This window comes from Acanthochromis polyacanthus, chromosome 1 (assembly GCF_021347895.1).
Source record: "Acanthochromis polyacanthus isolate Apoly-LR-REF ecotype Palm Island chromosome 1, KAUST_Apoly_ChrSc, whole genome shotgun sequence".
NCBI lineage: Eukaryota > Metazoa > Chordata > Actinopteri > Pomacentridae > Acanthochromis > Acanthochromis polyacanthus.
The window spans coordinates 51,607,559-51,633,094 of record NC_067113.1 but is presented as its reverse complement, the minus strand read 5'-3'; the positions used below and the strand labels follow the sequence as shown (position 1 = coordinate 51,633,094).

At 40.7% G+C, this 25,536-nt stretch overlaps 1 protein-coding gene across 1 annotated transcript in view; it reads left to right on the top strand.

The window, feature by feature from the left end:
- The window catches only part of plxna4 (plexin A4), a 252,777-nt gene that overhangs the window by 210,522 nt on the left and 16,719 nt on the right, over positions 1-25,536 (top strand). Inside the window, 10 exon segments of the mRNA XM_022195665.2 lie at positions 333-479; positions 1,293-1,527; positions 1,925-2,067; positions 4,557-4,825; positions 9,940-10,006; positions 11,661-11,807; positions 12,969-13,128; positions 17,113-17,216; positions 20,035-20,134; positions 22,709-22,899. Coding sequence (XP_022051357.2) covers positions 333-479; positions 1,293-1,527; positions 1,925-2,067; positions 4,557-4,825; positions 9,940-10,006; positions 11,661-11,807; positions 12,969-13,128; positions 17,113-17,216; positions 20,035-20,134; positions 22,709-22,899 — 1,563 coding nt within the window.

Below are 25,536 nucleotides of genomic sequence, written 5' to 3'. Positions count from 1 at the left end.
TGCAATCTGATTGTTGTAAACATGATATTGTGCCAGTGCTGTGACATCAATGTCAGACAAATATTCCTAATGACATTGATTGCTTTCAGTCATAGTGCATTGCTTAGCATCATAGTTAGACTATTAAAAATACAGAAAATCTGTGCTTCTGTTAAAAATCTACACACATATAGTATCACTTTGGTTATTTTGGTTTGCAGACGTCCACAACATATTTTTATGCAACTCTGCAGTAGATTGATACAGGTGTAGATGTGCTGTTTGACCTCTACCTCAGTAACTCTTCCATATAACAGAACAAACACTTATTATGCATGAATGTTCTTCTGCAGGGGCGGAACTTCCTTCCACCAACCAATAGCGGGAATGGAAAGCTCAACTACACCGTTCTGATTGGCGAGAAGCCCTGCATGTTAACAGTGTCAGAGACCCAACTTCTCTGCGAGTCGCCCAATCTGACTGGCCGACACAAGGTCCTGGTGAGTGGCACAACACAGCGTCAAGACAGAAAGAGGTAGACGGACACATGGTAGATAGGCAGGCTTTGGTGGAGAAGGCAGACAGACCTACACATCGATTGACAGTTTGACAGACAGACCGAGCATTCCTTGTGTTGCTTTCTATCCATCCCCTTGTCCACTCCCATAAAGACTGCAGCCCCTAATCCAATCAGCTGTGTGGCTCCTGTTAGTGCCCACAAGCAGACAAAAGACAAACAAATAAGCCTTCAATAAGAAGGATTAGGACCCCAGCAAACTCGATAAAGATTCCATTTGTGGTTTTAAGAGGGACCACTTTGAACAAAGCATTTCCTGATGTTACCACCTGGACCCTGCATTGCAGAAAGACATGGGCACATTACTGTAAAACAATTAGTAGATGCACAAATAAACAGAAGCAAATCAATATGTCTGTCTGTCTGGCAGAGCTTGGACCTTGATTTCACAGACAGCAATGATTTACAGACTCAAAGTTATTGACGCAGAGGCAATGTTATATTAAATTTCATAAATATTTGTGTTCTGTTTTGCCTTGACGAACACTATACTGGAGTGTGAGTTTGATTTTCACTTACTTTTCCTTCCTAATGGATCAAATTATTGAGCCTTTTTTTTCAAAATATTGTTTCTTATTTAAGCTCTGGGCTATTGAAATAACTTCTCTCATGTTTCCACAAAACACATCACCATATGTTCCGTACATATAAAACCTATACAAATAAATAGTGTGTTTATATACAGTACATCCATGTAGTAATTATAATCTACCTCTGTGTCTTTCACTGTCACCAGGCACGTGTGGGTGGCATCGAGTTTTCCCCAGGTGTAGTCCACATCACGTCCGACAGTCCGCTCAGCAGCACCGCAATCGTTGGCATTGCTGCAGCCGGCGGTCTGCTCATCCTCGTCATTGTTTTCGTGCTCATCGCCTATAAGCGCAAGTCTCGTGAGAGCGACCTGACCTTGAAGAGACTGCAGATGCAGATGGACAACCTTGAGTCACGTGTGGCTCTGGAGTGCAAAGAGGGTAAGAGGTTGATCCCACTGTATAATTTATATGCAGCGGGTCTTGCCAACCGACTTATTTTGCAACATTAAATTTATTTGCCCAGCTCAAAACAAACAACAAGCTAATGAAAGCAAAATCTTGAAGCTCTTGGTTCACTTACAAATCTGCTAACAATACTTGCTGATGGAATCCACGTGTAACACAAATAAAGATGAGTTTTGATATGTGGGTATGTGGTGAACTTTTTTCTTTATCCTATTTAATATTTACTTTCCACTGACACTTCAGATATATTTTTTTATTTACACATAGAAGATAACTGAACAAATGGCTCTAAATTATCGGAAGTTATACCTGTCACAAAACTGCTACGCTATTCACTAATAAAAACTGTCTTGTGCATGTTCTTTTTCAGCCTTTGCAGAGCTACAGACAGACATCCATGAGCTGACCAGTGATCTGGACGGTGCAGGTATCCCCTTCTTGGACTACAGGACTTATACCATGAGAGTCCTCTTCCCAGGCATTGAGGAACATCCTGTACTGAGAGATCTGGAGGTATAGTTGAGCATTTCAGGCATTTGAATTTTATTATACAAAGTCACTTATTTATTCAGTTTCTTTTTTTTAGTGAAAGGTCAATTTTAGTTTAAGAAAACATTGCCTTGTCAAAATGACTTCATGCCAGATTATGACAGACTCACCATAGGGAATTAAAATAAGGTTTGCCAAAGACATGCTTGAGGCCATCACACGCAAAGTTGTGCATAGTTCAAATGAATTCTGAAAGACGACAGCCATAACTATAAGAAGTTGTTCCCAATTTTCTCATCAATTACGTGTCCTGCAAATAGCAAATAAATGTGTGTATCCATCAAATAACAATCGCAATGCAATTAGCTTTATTTGAAATGAGAGCAAAACGAGCAAGCAAATTAACAATCTGGTGGGTCACAGTAGGTGAAATTGACGCCGATGTTGTTTGTGTCACTGTCTGGTAAACAAAAGCCTTTTGACGGCCGACAACAACATTTTTTTCAAAAACAAACAAGGCAGCCCTCAGATCAGGAGTGCGCTCTCATTAATAACTCCTAACGATATGAGACGCGGCGCCGTTTTCTCTCTCCACCTCAAAAGCAAATTAAAAGTCAATCACAGGGAGAAAAGCAAAAGAAAAAAAATCAAGTCATTTATCCCCAGTGCTGACATTGATAGACAGCCATAATTGAGCAGGTCGTCTTGTTCCATTAAGAGAATGATGGACCCCCATTTCACTGCCTTCAGGGTTAGCCACTCTATCCCTGATGAGAATTTCCCAGTAATAAGCAATATTAATTATGTTTTAATTGGTATAAATATCGAACTGTATGAGGAGTATAATGTGGAAAAGAGCCTAATGAAAAAGCAGCAGGCTTGTCTTCGGCTACTGATGACTGCTTAATTGTTATTGATGTGTCGGATAATTTGAAGTCAAGTTTTTGACTGTATGTTGTAGACGGAAATAGCACAGGGGCTGGAAAGACTGTCCAGGTTTATGGAAACGGTGGGGAGCTTTCTCAGCACTGGAATATTGAAAAACATCCCAGGTGCTAAGTTAAAGTGAGAAATGCATACAGAGAGATATTTCAATATAGCATTGCATGTGTCAGCTCAATAAAGGTTGCATCTTGACATTTTATTTGTTACTTGTAAATGTTAATGTGCATTTCTGGCAATTAAAATCACTTCTGTATCTGTTTTCCAGTTTTACTTAACACCTGAATCCCATTCCGGTTGCTACTTTTGCTTGTTTTTATGCATCATATTCCCCACTTCCTTCTTGATCTCTATGGAAACAATTTATTTTCGGCAGTTCAGTCACTGTCATTTTACAGTTTCACCCATCATCGCAAATATTGCAGGGTTTTTATGGAGATTATGTGTACATCGTAACATTTTGCTTTTTTTTTTTGCACTTTCTCTCCATTATCTTCAGAGGCATATTAAAAGTTTGTGTTATTGTACATTACAATGTATTCGTTGTCTCACAAAATGAAAAAATGCCACAGTGCATTTGACCGATGCAAAAGAAGGGAGAAAACATGCACATACACACTGTACAAATAGTTTTGAATTTTCACGCACTCCTGTATTCACACAATCATGCATACTGTACATGCTCCAAAAATTGTAACACTCAAAGCATATGTGCACGCGTCTTGTCAAGTACTATGAAATTAGACTTGCAACTTAACAACAGCTCCCAGCAGATTACAACTACCTCCAGGAAAGGTAAAAAGACAGAACATATGCTGGTTGACAGCTGCATTGGGTGCAAAGAGATGCTGTCTTACCACGAGTGCTCTTGACAGATAAAAAACATAATCTCCTTAGGTGCTATTTATGAAAAAAAATGGAGGAGAGAAGCATGTGTAGCAAGTTAACGGTATAAATGGTGCAGGGATGATCTTGGCTCAGACGAGGGGAATTCACATCACTGCACTCTCTTTCAACCTGCATTAGTATGGAATACAGCACCATCAAAATAATAAACATTCCCTAAAGAGGCTGAGTGTTTTCCTGCCTTTATTCTCAACCTTCAGACGGAGCATAACAAAAGCAAGAAAACACTAAACCCCTCATCTCCCTAGATTCTTCCTTTTTTGCTCTCTTCTAACCCCCTCTTTCCATCATTATTTATGAAAATAGATCTATTAACGGTTAATTGCACTTTTAATTTCTGAAACTGGACATGAATTTATTTATTATGTGTAGTAATTACTGCAGGGAATTAATGTGCTTATGCTTTTAATAAATATATCCATAAATCTGATCTAAAAACAATATGTGTCTGTTAGCGTATCCTTTATGAATATATTTAAACGGTGTTCATCCAGGAAGGTGAGCAGCTAATAATACATTCAAATTAACCAGTGACTAATTAACCTGTGACTAATTAAATCTATATGTCACCTCCTTGAATGTGCCACACAGAATCTGTACTTTGTTCCTTCCTTGTTATTTTTAGCATTCTTCAGTAAGTGAACATTTCTTCTGTCTCCTCACAGGTGCCAGGCTACCGACAGGACCAAGTGGAGAAAGGGTTAAAGCTCTTTGGCCAGCTCATTAACAACAAGATCTTCCTGCTGTGTTTTATTCGCACTCTGGAGGCCCAGCGTGGTTTCTCCATGAGGGACCGTGGCAACGTGGCTTCACTTATCATGACAGTACTGCAAAGCAAGTTGGAGTACGCCACTGATGTCCTAAAACACCTGCTGTCTGACCTCATAGACCGCAACCTTGAGAGCAAAAACCACCCCAAACTGCTGCTTCGCAGGTAATTATCAGGACTTTATCTGTATGACTGTCTAACAAATGGCCACTTACACAGCTGGTGGTGACCAAGGAGTAACTGTCCAACTCAGCTCCTCTCTGTTTTTTCTTGGATAAAAAAAGTCAATGGTCCTGTGCTGAAAATTAAAAAAAATCTACTGACTGCACCACACATTCACCTTCGCTAAACTTAGGTTTGTAGAGACAACAGGTTTTTGCTAGCAATGTCAACTCTTTACTATCAAAGATTGGATTTGCGGCTTAGTTTATTTCCTATCTGTGACATGTTTGGATTAACTCTTGTGACCTTGAATTGCTGGCGCTGTCTCATAAATACCACAGTGCATTGCCATGCACATCATTAGCAAAATAATTATGATTAATTAGCAGAGAATCCAATTTCAAATAGCTCAAGAGGAAAGAAATACTCATTTAGAAAAGAACGAGAAAGTGAGACTGTGAAAAGCTTGCACTCTGGCACAATCACAACCCTCCTTTGGATTTGTAGTCAAAGCCTTAATGGCATGCACTTGAACACAGCACTGTATGTGATTATGCTTCCTGCCTGCAGTGTTTGGGAAATGTGATGATTATGGTTACTGGAGTAAACCAGCTTCATCACAGCTGTTGTGTATGTGTGCGGTGTGTGCATGCGTGCACATCTATACATAAATGCACATGGTATTAAATGTTGTTTTCCTTGGGGGTTGTCAGTCGTCTTGACATCCCCAGATGATTTTACCAACATGCCATGAATTAAGTTGTCCGTCTCATTCAAATAATTTAAATTCTGATTCTCCTTCTGGCAAAAAAACTGCTCTGTCTCTCTCTGTCAGCCAGTAAAGACAAATGCGTAAACACAACACGGATATGCAGAAAGGGCTGAAATTAATGCTGTTCATCGTACCGTCCAGAAGACAGTGGGCATATTCACCTCATGAAAGCCTGTTTAGACTCTGCTTGGTGATGCAGAGAGAGATTATTGCTGTCTGGGCAGGAGGCATGATTAATTGCAGCCAGAGCTCACCGAATATGGTGCAGCTACTAAACAATGGAGTAACTGCTGATCCTGGCAGCAGATACAGCATAAGAGATGGTGAATACAGCAGAGCCAGGGAGAGGTGGTCAAGGACAATAGAGACACTTTAAAGCTGCGTCACCTAGTGAGCTTTAAAGCTGACTACCGAGGCATGGAGGCAAGTCATGAGATCAGCACTTTGATCTTTTTGTTTCACCGGTGCTTTGCAAATGTAATTAATGCAAATATAGCTGATTTATCTCATGTCAGAACTTGAGTTGAATAGTCACAACAACTACAACTAGTCACCAACTGGACAGTCCAATTGCACGCTCTTTTGTTACACCCTGTTTTGACGTTCCTTCTTCCCTGCCTTGATGACAAGGGAGAGGAGAAGGAAAGCCTGGGGAAAATGCCATTACATTCAGCCAGCTCTGGAGGGAGAGCACATGTTTACAACAAACCCATGCCCAGTGTGATTTCCCATTTGCGATGGATACGATTGTGATGGACACTGATCAGACCGCCTTCGTCTCATTCTCCCTCCTCGGATGCGCTTATTAGTCCTTCAGCAACCCAGCATGCATTTCAGATGTGATGAGGCAGTCTGAGCAAGCTACGCCACCCTGTAGTGTGGGCTGGCTGGTGTGTCCTTGGATAGAAGCTGAAAATAGTCCAGATACATATAGGCACGAAGCTATGAAGATGAAGCAAGAAAGTAGCACCACCCTCTCGCTTTTTATCTCTTTAATTTGTTCAGTTTTGTTTCTTTCATTTTGTGTTTGCTCATTTTGCGACTTATTCTCGCTCACTACCTCCTCACTCTTCACTGCTCTCTCCACTGTTTGTCTTCACTTCTAATGCTTGTGTAACATTGTCACTATCTTTATCTCCCTCTTCCTCTCCCATACTCACTCCCTCAATCTATATTCCCAGCTCCTCTTCCCCTCCTCCCCCCTCTCCCCTGTTTTCTTGATTGCTAAATCAATGCTTAAAGTGCGTGAGCAGGGTGTCTCTGGCACAGCATCTGAGCATGGCTACCCACTGCTTCCTCTTCCAAGAAATCTGTGTGTGCGCGTGTGTGTGTGTCTTTTTTTTCCCTCTCTCTTTCCACACACGAACACACATCCTTCCATCTGTCCCATCTCAACCTGTGCTGAAGCACAACCACCAGGCAAGCTAACTAACGAGAGCCTTCCACAACCATCTGTCGCATTCCTTGCTGCATTCTCCTCCTTTAACTCCTCTCTTCGCTCCGTTCCTCCATCTCTCACTTGCCTCCCCACACCACCATCCCTCCTGCCATCGTGCAGAGTTAAACAGTCTTTCTGTAGCCTTAAGTTTTGTTTGGCTCCAGTCGATGCGTCAAAATAGCAGTTTTGATTTTGGTCAAACAACGAAACCTCAATATGTTCATGTGTTAATAACAACATAGTTTTGACTTGAGCACAGATACCCTATCATCTCAGAGGCTCCCGTGTGTAACTGTGAGGACAATTGCGACTGAAAGAAAATTTGTTTGTTTGTGTGTGAGCAACAGACAGAATAAATGTCTGTGCACGTGCATCAATAAGTCAGCAGCTAGCCATCACCGTGAGACAGTTTGACACATATGATGACCATCTTCTTCACCCACCCAGAGTCAGAGTGGAAAATGGAAATACTTTCTGATTTCAAGCTGTGCTGCTTTAACGTGGGACTGAAATCAGGCAAGAGGCAGTTAATACTGGACATTCTTGCAAGAAAGAGGCCTGTGTATATATACATCTCTTAAGTAATTAGGTGATTGCCAATTATAATCAGAAGAATTTCTGTGATGTCTCAGTAAAAACTGCTAAACACTGAGAAATTGTTGAAGATGCTACCATGTTTTCTGGAAATTTGTGATGGACATTTTACACTATTATCTTAAAACAATTATCTACAAATTATCAGAAAACAGTGAATGAATATTAGTTGAAGCCCTTTTATTCTGATGGAGTAGAGGTTCATTCAAAGTGTAAGCTAAAGAAATACAAGTAAAAGAAATATGAGTAAAAGAGAAAAAGACTGTTTTATGTTCATTAAAGTTGGAAGAAGACCATTTTTGTGCCTTTTTTTGGCTGTTTGTATTTATCATTTAAGATTCACAATGCCCTTTTCAGATAGATGCCAAAAACATACGTGTTACTGGGAGGTATTACCAAAAAAAGGTAAATATGTAATGAAGCATGGTTTCCCATCCATCCTACCTCGGTAATCCGGGATATTTAAATGCTGCCACGGCCTCTCTGCTCTCGATCTTTCTCAGTGACTACTGCCCCTCTGACTGACTGCCAAGTAGGCAAGCCTGACCATGCCAACATGCCACGGCACATTTCATTGCATTAACCCAAACATAGGTTGTCCTGTGTTTTGAAAATCAGCCGAGGAGAGCTTTGCAGAAGATTGTTTGAAAGTTGTAATAGCAAAAGCTAACATTAGATGTTGGAACAGCTCCGTCACAGTGCCATTTTTATCCTTGTTCCCCATAGAGTGTGCTACGATTGAGAATGAGCATAAGCAAAGTGGTGGGGCTGTGCCAAGACTTCCTATTACTGCAGGGTTAGCACCCACTGCCAGACACACACACACACACACACACACATACACACACACACAATAAACGCTAGTCAGCACACATGATAATTTCCAAATACATACGCAGTGGGATTAATTTGTGCTTTTTGCATGCTAGCCTTAAAACAGCCTCACGCTTGTCTAGTCACACAGACACACACTCCAACACAATAACTGTTGGAAGTGAGTAAGGAAAAGGAAGTTTAACAAGAAGAAAACGGAAGGTCAGACTCAGCCAAGCCATTTATTCTCTATCCTTTCTTCATTTCCCTTTTTCACTGCTCGCTCCCTCCTTCCTTCCCAGTGCACCTCCTCCTTTCTCCATCCTCCTTTCATCCCTTTGATAGATGGGCTACATTTGTGGAAATGGAGAGGATTTGGAAGTGTGTATGATTACGGGATCCAGAATAGAGCAGCCAGAGGGAGGGAGGTAGACAGCAAGGACACATGAAAGAAAAGATGAAAAGTGACCTTGTTGACCCTTGGAACTGTGGACGAAGGAAGGGCGGGAGTGCCGGCAAAATAAAAGTGCGGGCACAGTGAGTGGCAGGAAGTTAATCCCCCCAGGTGTTGTGCCAGTGTTGACAGGGGGTACCAGACAAGCCCACTGGCACAGCGGACATCATGCCCCCCCAACACTCCTCAGTGTGGAGCCCCTTTAAGAGGCTGTCTGAATGGCGAGGGGTGGGAGGGCTGCAGGTGGCAGCCGAAACACCAGGGACAAAATCTACACACACACACAAGCAGGCACAATGGACACTAATCCTGAAATATTGATGCCTATGGTAGTTGCTCATTGAAAACAGAGGCTGGGTTTGTGGGTGTGTGTTTGAGGTGTTCTGACAGATTACCCACACACCCCTGCTGCTGGCCAAGAAGGATATCCGATCCTTCTCATCTCCTCCTCCTTTCCTTGCTACCACCACAGTTGCTATTATGTATGCGTATTAGTCATTCACATGGGATCACTCACACTGCTGGCCCAGGTCAACACATACACACAAATGCAGATGCACACCATTTTGCCACACCAGTGGAGCATGGATGCCAAGTGGAGAAAGAGAGGGAGATGTATTCATTCACTTTCTATTGTGCACGGATCGAGTGTTAGTCCAGTGAATAGGCAAGGGAGCGCTTGATAATGAGGCCAGTGTTATTACAGAGCCGCTCCAGCCCCTAACGACATCAATCCGCTGGGATCAAATAAAGGCTTTTAATTGCTTTGCCTCATATTAAAATCCCCGCCGCTGTAGACGAGCTGCCCTTGGCGTGCCTGAGCATAAAAGCCAGTCTAAAGATTGTCTGAAAGGCCATCATATAGCATGTGCAACGGCTCTCTCAATTCATGTCTTGGCAATTATGTTTGCGTAGCAAAAGCCTATTCATTAGCAGCAGCCGTCATTTTTAGCAGAATATTTGACAATAGTGTTGAATATTTACGATGGTAATAGGAGCATGGGGATCATGTGTTCATTATGTGCTTTGTGTCTGTCTGTTTGCAGGACTGAGTCTGTCGCAGAGAAAATGCTGACCAACTGGTTTACGTTCCTTCTCTACAAGTTTCTAAAGGTAACTCTCTAATATTAGTTCTCAACTAGTGGGGGAAAAAATGACTACGAGTAGTTTAGTTTTAGCCCCATTTTGCATGTGTTATGTAATAACTGAGGATTCCTTGCTGGCCCCTCTAGTATTTTTCACTAATACTTCATGTTTTTACTCTCACATCTGTGAATAGATAAATAGCGTAGTAGCCTGTAACATGTATTTTGTGGCTGTAAAATGTTTCATTATGATTGCAAAACAGACTTTCAACTAAAGCAGATCTGTATTTTTAGTAAAATCTGATGCGTGAATAGCATATGTAGTCTGAATGTGCACAGGCTTGAAGTATACTGTATGTAGTTTAGGCTTCCAGAGAGAATTTTTTTTTTAACCATGAGCAGTCTCTATGCTGTTTTGATCTTGTCACACAACCGTTTTATTCACTAATTTTTTCACTGCAGTATGAAGTCCTCCATCTATATGGAAACAGCACAACAACCATGGCTAGGAGTAGAGACGGCTCACAGCAGTATAATGCAATCAATCATAAAAAAGAAAGATTGAATGTTCAATTTCTTCGATTACTTATTTTACTATAATTGAAACAACCTGGAATTAATAGCGACAGTTAGCAGTACTGGAAAAAGTAGTGATTCTATGTACTATAGATATTTCACTCCTTACATTTTTGTTTTCATGCTGTTTTAGCACTGCCTGCAGTTCAGCCCAGTGCAGCCAAAAGTCCCTGAATTTTTGTCTTGTGATTGTTGGTCACAGCCGAGTCACAAAGGAGTGCAGAAGTTTGTTTTATTTACTTCCAGAATCTGGTTAGAGAAAGCATCATAGGATGAAGTGATTTTGATGAAATATCACCATTGTAACTTAGCGTAGATTAACTGTTAGTTTAACTGCTGCCTGAAAGTGAAACATCCAACAATCCTCTTCGTTTAGCTTTGATTAATGGTGTAATGCTGGAGATTTGTTCGAAAAGATGATAACCCGCCGGTGGATTTTGAGGTCGAGAGGATTAATAATGCTGAAAAGCCAGCCTTCCTGGCCCAGCTACCTAAGTTTCATTAACAGTTAAAAAGTTTTTTGCCTGACATGCTGATGCTGTTGAAAAGAAGGACTCTTTACTTCATGGAACACCAATATTCACTTCAGGCAAAACCAACACTCCTCTCCACCGATGAGTTAAGAAAATGTCACAATCATTCTGTTTTTCTCCTCCATCCCTCCACTCCTCCTTTTACTGCAGCTGGGAGGAGAAAACATAAACAATGATAAATGGCTCGTCTCTCTGTTTGATAAACAGCAGTGTGTGGGGAAGGAAGATGGGGGTGGCTTCAGGAGTCTGTCTTTTATGGCATTTTCCTCTGTATATCCATCACACCTTCCTCAAACTCCAGCTTCATTTCTGCAAAGTTTATAAAATGATAAGTGGTACAATTTTCTTTAATTTAGGGGAACGATAGTTTTCAGGGCATAATGTTTGTAGGTCTTACTCAGCAACACTGGAAGCATGACAGTCTGCAAAAGCTTTACAAAAAGCAACTACAACATTTTCGATAGATTTTCCCAGACTCTATTAAACTTTGCTGTCAGTGAGCTGAGTGCAGATATGGTTTCAAAGTTCCCTTAGTCCTTCTAAACTTTGTTCTCTGTCCAAATCTCTTTGCAGGAATGTGCAGGCGAGCCTCTCTTCTCCCTCTTCTGTGCCATCAAGCAGCAGATGGAGAAAGGCCCCATTGACTCCATCACAGGAGAGGCACGCTACTCGCTCAGCGAAGACAAGCTCATCAGACAGCAGATTGACTACAAGACGCTGGTAAGGGGTTCACCTGCCCAGGGGTCCAAGGGCTAAAAGGGGACACTTAATATGCTTTCAGGGACAAGAGGAGAGAAAAGGGGTGGTTATGGATGGTCGGTCAGGAGATGTGCAACGGGACACAAAGTTGTCGTTGTCATGCTTGACATGCAGGGGGCACAGGAGTCCCGACCTCACTTCCTGGTGAGACTGGAGCTGTCAGGGAAAAGAGCAGCACTTCGGGATGAGGAGGAAGGAAATAGACTATACATGTGTACGTGTCTGCACGAGCAGAGACAATGAAGCGTTCTCCTTAAGGAAACTATCATTTATTGGTCAAATCTGTCCGTTATCGTCTCTCCACTGTGATGTGATTGTTCCAGCAAGGGAAACTCAGATAGTTTAGTCTTCTTTCTTTTCTAGTGTCAGATTGATTTGTACTTTACATTCTAGGGCTACTTATCTGTACAATTGGTGAACTGTAATAGGGGAAGAAAAATCAAAAATGCCTTGAAATATTAGTCCATGCTGCCTTTTACAACAGTCAGCAACACCTTGCACACCATTGCCTACATTATAAAAATGTGAATAACCTGCTTAAAGATAAAAAACGTTTAAAGGAAAGCTTGACTTTTATGTATAATGTAGACATATACATTTGGGATGTTTTGTATATGAAATATAAGACATTTATCCTCTCATTTATGTAATGCATATTTGTGCTCATCTTGTAATTCAGGTATTTCCACCAACACCCAAAGGCAGCACTGAAAGAACTGATGAATATGATAATAATATTATAATTAGGTGCTTTAGTGCTCATCAGTTCAGGTAGCACATTACTGTTTCTTCAAGCTCTGAGGAAAGAGCTGTTTCCATAGTGAATGATCTTTTCTTTTGCTGCGATTCTCTCTCATACCCTTTGGCAAGCAGAAAATTATTGCAGTTCCATTGAGCACCAATTCACAGTGCAATCAACATTATTAACATAAAACACACAAACCTATTCTCTGTGAAGTTGAAATTTGCATTAGATATAGCACACCGTTTATCTTTGGCATGAAATCAGCTTGGATAAATGCTTTTAGTACTCATACTTGTGTTCCAAAAAAAACATTGTCCACCAAAGTCAAAGCCTGAGATACAGGTTCACTCCTCACAGTGGCAGTTCTGTCTTTACAGGTGGTGAACTGCATACATCCAGAGAATGAAAAGAGTCCTGAGATCCAGGTTAAGGTGCTAAACTGTGACACCATCAGCCAGGTGAAGGAGAAGATACTGGATGCCATCTACAAGAATGTCCCACATTCACATCGCCTAAAAGCCTCTGACATGGACCTAGGTATGAATCTTTGGCTTGTTGTGTGCAAAAAATGTGAAAAAAAGCGGAAGGTTATGTTTTGTGTATTAAATTTCCTGGGACTCTACCGGTAATTTACTTGCAGGGTGAGTCTAATAAAAAAGTTACCATGACATGTAGTCCTATCATGACGTGAAGAGTTTTACCCGTGTTTGTGTATTCCCTGTTGATAATGGGATATACATAATTATACAATCCAGGGTTGTAGCTGATGAGAGGTCTCGCTCCCGCACATTCCGGCACTGCTTGTCAAAACACTTATATGCATGCAGTGTTTCCTATCCATGTGCCTAGAGAATGAAAAAAGACTGAACTTAGACATCCATTGATTTTTTTAGAAAGGCTTCCCCTGTCTACCCGGCCCTTCTTAAAAAGTACAAGTCTTCTTAGATATAGAGAAGTAGCTTTCTTTTCAACCTCAGGAGGCTTGACTTCCTGGCTCTGTTGGCTCAGATGTCTGAGATTGGTCTCTCCCCTCCCCAAACTTCCCATCGATCGACACTCTTGTCGACTAGGGTCTGAGTCAGATGATTGATCAGCTAATCAATTGAGATGCTCAGTGATCTCTTCTCTACAAAATCCTTTTCTTTCTTTCTTCTTCCTTTCTTTTTGTCTTTCTTTCTGACTTCATTTGGCGCTCCATATGAATTCAAGCTCTTGATGCCATTTATGACCCTTACAGGAAGCCGCATTATGTTATTATGTTTCCATAGTTACACAATTGTTGCTCACTACCTTATATATTAAATTAATTAATAAGCTACTGTCAGGAGAAAAGGTTGCAATGGTATACCTTCTCAGCACAACGTCAAGTGGTGAGAGATATTCGGTACACCTTGTGTGGGTAGAAAGTACACGTGTACGCACAAACGCACGTGAGCACAATATTGTTATCCATGATTGTTGGTCTGCCAATACCTACAGGCTGTCTCCTCACTGTGAGCTGTGCTTTTTATGGTTTAATATTGCCAGATGGATTTTCCAAACCCCTGTTGTGCGTTCGTAATAGCGTATTTATAACCAAACCCAGATCTAAGATGGGCTGAGTGCATACCATAGGGAATGTGTCCACGAGATAGCTAAGTGAAAAGATTGGTTTAGCCTTTTGACGACACTCCTGGATGAAATTGTTTTATGGCCCCCTTTGGGCAGGATGTGTTGTTCTATTATTGTTTTATTACAAAAGGGAATTGGAAATTGAAGTTAGCTGGCCACTAGCTCTGTATGAGTGTGATTGTGGGTTTAAGAGGGAGGATGAGTAAATGCAAGCTCACAAGAGAACACGTGTATGGAATTAAATCTTTCTTTTTCAGTGCTGTATTTACAGTATGTTTTCAACTCGCTGCACAGATTATAAGAAAGTTCTACTCATGACTGCGTTATTGGACTGAGAACACATGTTTGACGTCTGTAGTTTTTTATTTGCTAGTCATGCTGTTGTAATTGCGATTTCTCGGTCTTGTGCCATTTATGTTGATGATTTTTCTTCAGGGGGAACAAGTCTTCCATTTGATTGTTTTTATTATCTTGACACACTTTTTAACTTTCAAAGAGCTGCTCTTTGTGTACAGGTAATACCACTGGCTTTAATGATTTCTGACAGACGCGCGCTCACACACACACACACACACACACACACACACACACACACACACACACACACACACACACACACACACACACACACACACACACACACACACACACACACACACACACACACACACACACACACACAGACTGATTGCAGTGACTGATAAAGATAATGGGATTGTGGCAGGCCTGTCCAGAGACAGATTGACCAGGCGTGTTGTTATCCTGGGTATTGTTTTTAATTCTGCTTTGCTGCAATCCACAGTCCTCCGCAGGGCACCAGTAAAGATATGGTTTGAGAACAAAGAAGATAGACTTTGTGTGCGTGTCTTTGTGTATAGCTTTCCAGTCGCAAGTGTGTACCATGCATCTCTGTGGAGTACAACAGTCACCTTCAGCCTTTTTTTACCTTCAGCTTCCATTCACTCCCCAAAGCCCTTATCTCCTCGGCTGTGTTTGAGTCCATAAAACAAGTCCACAGACACACACATGGTTGCCTGGTCTTAGTGATTAGAGACCACTAGATTTGGGAATAGTAGAGATCCCAGTTTGCTCTGGTTTAACACCAAATTTATTCATTTATTTGTTTCTTCCTGCCTTCCTTTCTCCTCTTCATTTCTTCATTTGTTCACTGAGCTTTGACTGCAGACGGGCGCTCATTTGCATCTTTATAGGAGGATGTACTGTATAGAAAAAAACAACAGGAGAATCTTTATTTCCTGCAGATTTTTCAGATGCTAACACAATTCTGGTGGATCCTCCAAAGACAGGCCTCATCATGCACCGCAGTGATTGCCGCTTTGTTTCCCTGTTTGTGATCAGAATAGAAGATGACAGTGGCCAACGCAAGTGGGAAGCACAGCAAGGCGCACAGACACAATAACATATTCATAAAGCCCATGATGTCTACAAAAAGAATAGAAGAATCATCTGCCTGTTTGTTTTCAAGATGACTTTCCTTTTTCACTTATGATAATGTTGCTGTGGTATTGTGAGATGTTTCCTTTGAAAGCTTTTGTTGTGTTTTGTGCTGAGGTTGCACAGATGTGGCAGGCATGGTGCATATGTATTGGAGATGTAATTTTGTTGTAAGGTCATGTAAATACCTTCCTATTGTTCATATGAAAGACACTGTCATGTGCACCAGACGCTGCATGTTGAAAAGTATGGAAATTAGATGATCAGCAGCCTTCGGGGATAGCTGTTCTCTTATTTTCGTAACTTCCTCTGCACACTGTTGCGGATCTGATTCTAATCTGCTCTCACGAAAATTCCCAGCAGCCACTAAAAGAGCAGTTAGGCAAGAGGCTTAGAGCTGTAGATGGGCGTTTGACAAGGGGAGAGCAAGGACCAATAGTGCCTTCAGAGAGCAGAACATAAAGGCCGGTGCTGCAGATGGAAAAGGAAGTGTACAAGCCCTGGGCATGCAACTGTAATCACACCTATCGATCGCACCAGCAAAAGAGATGGAAAGGAGCAAAGAGGGAGAGCTTCATTCTAAAAAGAGTAGAGTGGGTGATTAATTTAACTCGCCTCCTGTTACTGTCTCCTATGTGAGCCATTTCTGTTTTAGTTCTGCATCTGTTTGCCTGTTTCTTTTACCCCTGCCCAATGATTTTTCTGTTGTTCCTCTTCCCTCTTTTTGATCCTATTCAGTCTTTTCCTAACAATGTAAAATGGCTGTTCTCTAGAAAGCAAAGAAAAACCTTAATAGCTCAAGATAAAGATGAGAATAAATTCTTTTCTGGGAGACTGATTTAAAAAGTGATTCTTTCTTCTGGTGCAGTGCTTTTTTTTAAGCTGATGTCCTTCATATTTGCATTGAGGAATTACAAAGAAAATGTAACATTCCAACCCTTGGGGGTGAATTAGATTGCTACACATGCAGCCACCATACATCATCTGACTTACTCATTAGGTACAAGCCAAATAAAGATACCTGCATTTAAGACTGGTGCAATCAGAACTTTTTGACCTCTTGTTACTTCTAGCAACACAGCATCATTTCTTCTTAGAATTTAATTTAAAAGTATTGACTGGTTCCACAAATATACCCTTCGGGATTTGGATCCAACTGTTTATCTGTCTTAATTACTGTTGTGGCTAAAAACGGAACAAACTCACAAAAGTAGAAAACTGACATTAAGACAACCGCCAGAACCCACTGTTCTTGTCCTAAAGCCATGTAAGTATACCAGATACCATGGCGAGATATTGATATGATGCGTATAGAATAGAGGGTGCAGAATCTCCCCACCAGATGAAGCAAACAAGAGTACAAAGTAAATATTGTCAATGGAGTGATGCTGTGTGAACGTGGTTGATAATATTATAGCCAGCATGGTTTATTATTTCCTTTCTTTTCAACTGCAGAATGGCGTCAAGGCCGAGGACAGCGCACAATCCTGCAGGATGAGGACATCACCACAAAGATTGAAGGTGACTGGAAGCGACTGAACATGCTGGCCCACTATCAGGTATGCTATTGATTCTGCACTGACTGACACTAAGCTCAAAAATGAAGCCTAAATAATTAACTAGTTGAAGCACTTGAGTAAAAATATGATTTCTTGAGACTGCTGTAGAAATTGGTTCAAGTTTTTTTTTTTTTTTTTTTTTTTTAAATCTCTGAAATTAGCTTTGGCAGCAATATGTTAAATTGATATTTTAGTAAAATTTTAATGTTCAAGTTTGACGCATTTAAAATCGAAGGGATAAAAAAGACAGCTACAGAAATTCTTTCTTTTGAAAAGGATACTGATGTTTTTGTGACATTTTCACAGCAAAGGTATACAAACACTACAAATGGATCTGTTGAGGTTAAGGTAAAAAGAAAAAGTACATTAACCATAAATGCCAGCTATTTGGTATTGGACTTTTCTAGGATATTTTTTCTTATTTATATACCCTCTCTCTCCTTTACGACTTATCGTCTCCACTATGTATAGTGTATCTAGCTGCCTCTGATGCCCTCTTAGCTCACCTCTACCCCCCCCCCCCCCCAAAAAAAAAAAAAAAAAAACTGACTACATAATGGAGGATTCAGTAAAACCACTTTTGTAGCCATTTAGTGGTACAAGTACTCAAAAGACAAGGACACCCCTCGCACACCACTATCACAGGTTATCTGTGAGGCAGGGAAGTGACCAACAACACAGTGACTCTTGGAAGTAATTCCTTGTGTGCTGAGGGGCGAAGAGGGGGAGAGATGAAATGTAATGTGCTGCCCCAAGTGTAGTCTTCCCTCTGAAATTGATTAGTGTTGACACACGTCATTGGTCTGAGACATATGAAGCACCATTTGTATGAACACATGTAGAAATGAGAGAACAAAGAATGAATATTTCTAAATTCAAATGAAGACAAATGCTCAAAATACAAAGATGTGTCACACAATCACACAAATTCATTTATGCAGATGACAGACAAATGCATGTCGGCAGGTGTTTTGTTCCACTGACTGTCCATCCGGCCAAAAAAAACAGACTTTGTATGGGAAAACAGACCTGCTTTGTCAATATGGTGTTAATAATTCAAGCAGCTAAGTATGTGACGACTGTCCCCTCCAAGTGCAGTTTGCGTGCTGCCTAAATTAAATGTCAGCGGCAGCAAGTGTCAACAGGCTGAGAGTATGCGGCGTGGGTGGAATGGATTAGGGAGCTGATTCGAATCGGAGATAAGATAATGAAGACAGAAGTTAATTCATTTTTCAGGCCGGGGAATAAGGGCACCTCGTCCTTGACAGACCAAAAAAGAAAAAAAGAATTAAAAAAAACACTCCTATCCAAGCAGAAATTGTCAGGAGGCTAAGCAAAGAGCTAGAAAAGGAGGGGACACACAAACACATCCAAGCTTCAGTCAAGGATGTCTGCAGTTCTGTACTCTTGTATTCATGACTTTATTTGAATTTAAAGGGGTAAACCTACAATTGTAATAAAATCCACTGACGCACTCTATTAATTTATACCACCTCTGAAAACACCACTTGTGCTCCTACATTTGGTCTCGGTATGTCCTCCAGACATTTTACATAAGTATTGTTGTCTTATTAGAAGCTAATATGACCAAGCAGACACACTGAATAGAATTATGTGCTCTCCTTTATTACACTAATCTGGTGTGATCCGCCACTTGCCAAACTCCCCCGCTCACTCAGCCTTCAGTTACAGTGTGACAGTTTGTTTCACAACCTAAGTGAAAAGTTTGATTTCTTGCTCAGGAAAATATCACATAGTAGCTACAAGCACAAATTTGGCATTTCTCATATCTGATCTTTCTGTCCCATAATGACACATTTCTCTCCGCCTCCTCTTTTTCAGGAATCTGTGCTCTGTTGTCTGCCTTTATTATCCAAATCTTATTTCCTCAAATGCCACTCCTCCTTTTCACATTTCATTGTGTTCCGCCGTGCTTTGCTCGTTTCATATCGATTGAACATATAAGAGCAGTGATCAGGGAGAATACTTAAGGCAGTTGGAGAGTTGTGGGGCTCCCCTCAAAGGAATAACAAAAGCTGCCCCGTGGGCCTGCTGCTTACATTGATATGAACATATTATGCATAAGGAGCAGATTGAGTGACAGGGTGAAATAATGACACAATCTTAATAATACCCCGGTTCTCTCTCTCACACACACACAGACACACATATGCGGACTAAAGCCCCTGTGGTACTATCCACCCACACTATGATAAAGATCACTTCAATTAACCCTGCCTTACCCTGCAGCATGGGCAGCCAGATTATGCAGACTAGAGGTATCCTTTGTGTGAATGTGTGTGTGTGTCTGGGCTGGGACAGACTCCATCCCAGTTGTGTTAATTGAATCCTGTTTGGCTGACTGGAGAAGGAGGAGCGCACCATTGACTCGTTCATTCATTTGCACACACTTATTTACACATAGACCAACACAGACACGCACACGCTGCTTCTTGAATCTTCACATCTTCATACACGCACTCCGGAAACACACACAAACCCTAGAGGAAAGGTATTATTGAATAGAGACTGTGGGACGTCCCCTCTCACAGAGGCCTGTACAATGCTCCGCTAAACTCTCCCTCCCCCTGTCAGTCATCATATGTATGTGTGGGCTGTACAGAGCACATAAGGGTAATAAGATATTCTCTGTTGAAACCACAATAGATGGAGGGAAATATAGAAGATGACACCAACACAATATGTTTTTTTTTTTCTGATTAGTTCTGTTATGCGAAAAATGATGAAACGAAAGTTCTACATTTGACTAAATTTTGTTTTCAGTAGTATTCTGTATAATATGTGTCTGTTTTTTCAGGTGCCTGATAATGCGGTGATGGCCCTGGTTCCCAAGCAAGTTACAGCCTACAATTCAGTGAACAACTCCACTGTGTCACGGACATCTGCAAGTAAATATGGTAAGTAGACATTTTTCTGTACATCTGAGCTGAGGCATGCCAGTATAAACTACATGTATGTGTTTTAAGATGCTCAGTAATAATATTGGATATAAATAAAACAAGTGCAGCATTTCAACATCAACTTGGACCTTTGTGTGACATTTAAAGGTGGAGTATGCTATTGTAAGCCAATTTACTTTTGGTCAAATTCAGCAAATGTCTTCTCACAGTCCACTCTCTGTTCTATGTGCACGCTAAAAAAAAAAGAAAGTAAAAGTCTGATGGCTCTGTATAAAAAGGAAACAAGCAAAGATGCTATTCCAGCAGATCTTGTGCATGCTCATAGTCATGTTCAGGGAAAGCAACAAAAAGGGATGATGGAGATGAAAGTGGAGCATTGGAAGCCAATATAATGACCAATCTGGTTGATATGCTAAATATCAACAGTTTCTCTCTAGATTTGCAGACTCCACCTTTAAGTAAGTTAAATTTGCCCTTTTTTGTGTAGCTTCGATCAACCAGTTGCCAGATCATGCAAACCTGACTCAAAAATCAAACATGAGGAATCACTGAAGTCAGTCAATAATAATAATATTTTTGAGGAAATAGGGGTAAATACACAGGTAGAAACTAACTGATCCTGCAGCTGTGGATGCTCATACTTGAGGACCTTGCATGTCAACAGTAACAAACCTAGAAAGGCAAGGCACAATTTAGAGCTGAAAAGGCTTTCTGAAACAGAAAGAGACCAAACAGACTCTTTCTTTTGTTGTTCTGGCCTCTTGAGGCTCCAAAGTGTGTCCTCTCAGCCTTCCATGTGCCAGTGGTTTTTCCGCCTGTCCGTCTGCTCTACGTCTCCTTGAACCTGCAAAACCATCAAGTTAGTTCCTGATCAAAGGCTGGCCCCATTGGTCACAAACACTTCAGACACTTCAAATGTGGGGCCACATTTATTAGCATCGCCTCATCCCCATATGGTCTCACCTCACCTCTCCGGCGCCAAATTAAACCAGATAGGACAAGAAGAGCAGTGCAACAGAAAAGGGAGGGAAGATGCCAGGATTATCTCCCGCCAGTATTTTTTAGAGATTGACTTCAAATGCAAGTGTGATGCACTTCACAACTGTGCAGTACTTGAGAGTGACTTTGAACTCTCCCTGAGTACAATGGCCAAATAAAGAAAGAGAAAAGGCTGAATTTAATGTAACTGCAGAGGAAGCGGATGGAGGGGGGAGCCAAAGAGAAAGTTGTAGAAAAAGTTCAAAGATTCAGACAAACACTGTCTAACATGTTGAGTCAGAGAATGAAAGGAGAACCCTTTGTGTTTGATCTTTGATGTAATGTTTCCATCAGAAACCACAAGGCGAAGACAAACAAGAAAAAAGAAAAATAACAGCCTGTGTGTGTTGAGCTGGATCAGAATAGAATCCAATCTCGAAATGTTTCTCCTGTGTATCCCGGACTCTGCGTAACCCTCAGCTTCTATCTTCCTGAATAAATAATTAACATAAAATGAATGTACTGATCTGCATTTACACAGGGGCCAAGCTAACATTATCTTGCACACATACAACATCAAAAGAAGCACAATTAGCTTCACATTTGTCATGTATCCCTGTTTTTTTCCCTGAAAAAAACAAAAGTAACACCACATCTCCAGCCATGTAGAGAATAGTTGGTCAGCTGACCTTAAAGCAAAGCTCCAGTTAAACACCCTCAATAAAGGGCCTTACAGGAGAGAAAAGTATTTTTTGTTGATCATACTGTAATCAAATTTTAGCAGTCGACACAAAAACACACACACGGTTTGTATCTGATGTCTCCAGCTGTCTCTCTTTCCCCACCCCAAGACTTTCTCCTCCATAACAGTCCTCCCGCTTCTCTCTCTGGACAGATTGATTTCTGTCACAGTGAAAATCACTCTTTTTTTCACTCCTCTCTCCAAACCGCACCCACTGATCAATTTTTTTCACACTGTGTAAACATTCATTGAGCCATGTGTTTGGAAATGTCATCGCCACTCTGACCATTGGGTGGGCCATACATATTTCATCTCGTCTGACACCTGTTCGATTTTGTGTCAGCTGGCAATACCATGTTTTGTCACTTGGAGAAGAAACCATGAAAAATTAACCATGCAGACTTTGTAAAAGTTTCATATCCAATCTCCCCAACCTGTAAATTGGAAGCCACAAACCAAGAAACTGTATTCTGCTGCTGACATGCAGGTTATGGATTTCCTTCCTTCTGTAACAGTGTTTTTATTATTTTCATTTGTTTGTGCTGTCCAAGCCAGATTGTTGTTTTTTTGTTAACATTCGTCTTGTTACTGTAGCAGTCTGCTCTGAGGCTATTTTAGATGTATTTCATTTGTTTTCGATGTTTTCTATTTGATTATCTAAACCCAACAAAAGGTACTGTTTTCAGCATACAGGTGTAAATATTATAAATTGACATTCTATAGTATAGTATGAAGGTAGAAATCAATCTAAAGCGACTGTTGCTATAAAAAACTAACACTGGTTCTCTGACCTTGTGATTTACATCAGTTATATTCGTACTGCATAAACTAAAGCATGTTGTTTTTCACAGAAAACATGATAAAGTACACTGGAAGCCCTGACAGCCTGCGTTCCCGTACTCCCATGATCACTCCTGACCTGGAGAGCGGGGTGAAGGTTTGGCACTTAGTTAAGAACCATGAGCACGGAGACCAGAAGGAGGGCGACCGCGGCAGCAAGATGGTCTCTGAGATCTACCTGACGCGACTTCTGGCTACCAAGGTGAGCCATCTCTGTTTAAGAAAATGTACCTTTGACAGTATTTATATTTTCATCGACTGTTAGTCATCTCAGATAGTCATTACACAACCTCATGCGAAATGTACTCTACATGTGGATATGTAACTGTTTACAGAACTCATGATCTCACAGCACAAAGAATTGTTTGTCCCAACAGTTGCATCGTTAACTAGTGTATATCTAGAAGCAGCTCAGCGGGTGAAAGGCTAATAGGTCACCGTAACCTTCACCCGGTGTTCTAATGACTCAGAAATCCCTCGCTTTATTTAAATATTCATGCGTACTTTGGATGAGTCATCTCGGTGGAAAAGATTATTCAAATGTATTCCTCTATCCCCTCAGGTAAGAAAGAGAAAATAGATATTTCTGTTTGTTTTCTTTTTTCATTACTGTTGCATTGATGCAGCAGCATATCAAAAAGGGTAAAGAAGAAAAGACCCCATGAATCTAGTGAAGGTTTTCTGTAATAAAAAAATGATCCAGCAAAAATAGAAATGGCTATAAAATGAGTCTTTGAATGTGCCTTGCGACAATGGCCCCTAAGAAGGGAAAAAAAACAGTTAATTTGGTTTGGAGGGAAATGTGACTTTGATCCAACAGCTGAATGCAAATTAACAATCCACTCCTAAAGCACCTTGTCCTTCTTTTTTCATCAAGACAGCCATTCTATCAGACACAGACAGGCTTACAGGGAAGGTAAAAGAAGGAGGGAGGCTGTGAACTGAAAATGTTCGGGCTGTAATTTTTTGATGGAGGAACATTTCAGTTTGTTTTTGATCCACTGCCTGCCTTTGTATAGCAGTTCACATAAAGAGCATTAGCTCAGTTCTGTTTCTGCAATATAAAATACACAGTGGCAGGAGTGTAAAATGTCTCACACAGACAGTGAATGGGCATAGAAGGAAGAGCCACAAGGATAAAAACATCCGCTCTGGAATGCGTTGTGGTGATGAGTAAACTCTATGAAAGATATTTGCCACATAGGACCACAAGCAACATTAATCAGTGATGTCTTTTATATAAGTAGTACCTTTAGATAATATGCAAACAAACCCAGAATGTTTTTCACTTTACGAGTCTCTCTTTGTCAAAAATGAGTTTCCCTGTAAGCCTTTGTAATTTTTGCTGATCATATAAAGCCACAAGCATATACAGTAATAAGATAAAGTAAGTGAACCCTGTAAAATATCTGAATTTATTTATCTTAAATTACAGACAAGTTTTTATTCAAGTTACAGCTGAGGACAAACAAAAGTGATTTTAGTAACACACAAATAATTTTATTGTTTTTATTCATGCTGAATAGATGATTCAAACATTCAGGGTGTAGGTTGAAAACAGTCAAGACTACTAACATCAACAAAGACTAATAGAAGTCAGGAGTTGGCAGACATGGAGTCCAATCAATGAGGCATAGTTAGAGATGCGTGGGTTGGAGCTACTCTGACTTATAAAAAACTTTCAAACAATTAGAGTTTTCTATTTATAAGAAGCATCTACTGATCTCAGCCGTGCCTCTTCAAGAACACTGTTAATCAATGATTAATGATCTAATCAAGTTATCTCAAAGAGTTAAGATACTTATCAGTCCACAGTTAGAGACACTGCTTTTAAATTGAGGCAATTTAGTATTGTGGCACCTCTCCTTACAAGTGGGCACCCAGCTAAGGTGGCTCCAAAGGCACAACACAAAATGCTCAGCAAGGTAAAAAAGAAACCCGGAGTAACAGCTAAAGGCTTAAAGGACTCATGGGAGCTGGTCAACATCTCTATTCATTGGTTTACCGTATGCAAATCATGGTGCATGGTTACATGGAGCATGAGAAGCTGTTATTCTCCAAAAAACTGCAAATTGTGCCAAACAGCACCTTGGAACTCTACAGCACCACAGGAAAAATGTTTTGTGGGCTAGTGAAACTAAGGCTGAATTGTTTGTGAAGAACACAGAGCACTATGAATGGCATAAAAAAGGGTACTCCACCATACCTCACCAACATGAAAGCATGTTGGTGAGGTATGGTGGACAGAGCATCATGATTGGAACGGTTTTACTGCCTATGAGGCTGAACAGATTGCACTCGAGGGGAAAATGAAGGTATTTTACAGCACAACACCAGGGTCACTGTCTGGCAAGTGATGTTAAATGTTGGTGCCGCAGCATAATAACCTTACACATCTAAGTAAAGTTATTCCAGAATGACTTAAAACAAAAAAAAATCAGCCTTTTGGAGTAACCCAGTCAGATCCCCAACCTTAATCCAACAAAAGTGCTGTGAAATAACCTTGTGAGAGACATTAACACCAGACTCCTAAAAATATATCTGAGCTCAAGTACTTCTTTGAGGAAGAGTGGTCCAAATTCCTCCTGAATGCTGTGCAAGTCCGATCCACAGCTGCTGGAAAGGCTTGTTTGAGGTTACTGCAGCCAAAGAGGTTTAACCAGTTATTAAACTGAAGGGTTCTCTTACTTTTCCACCAGCTTTGTGGATGTTTAATAGCTGTATTCAACAAGGACACAATTTTTTCATGAAGATTATAATTGTTGGTGTGTTATTAGCTTAAGCACATTTGTTTATTTATACGTGTGACTTGGATCAATGTCCAATTAATGAAGAAAAC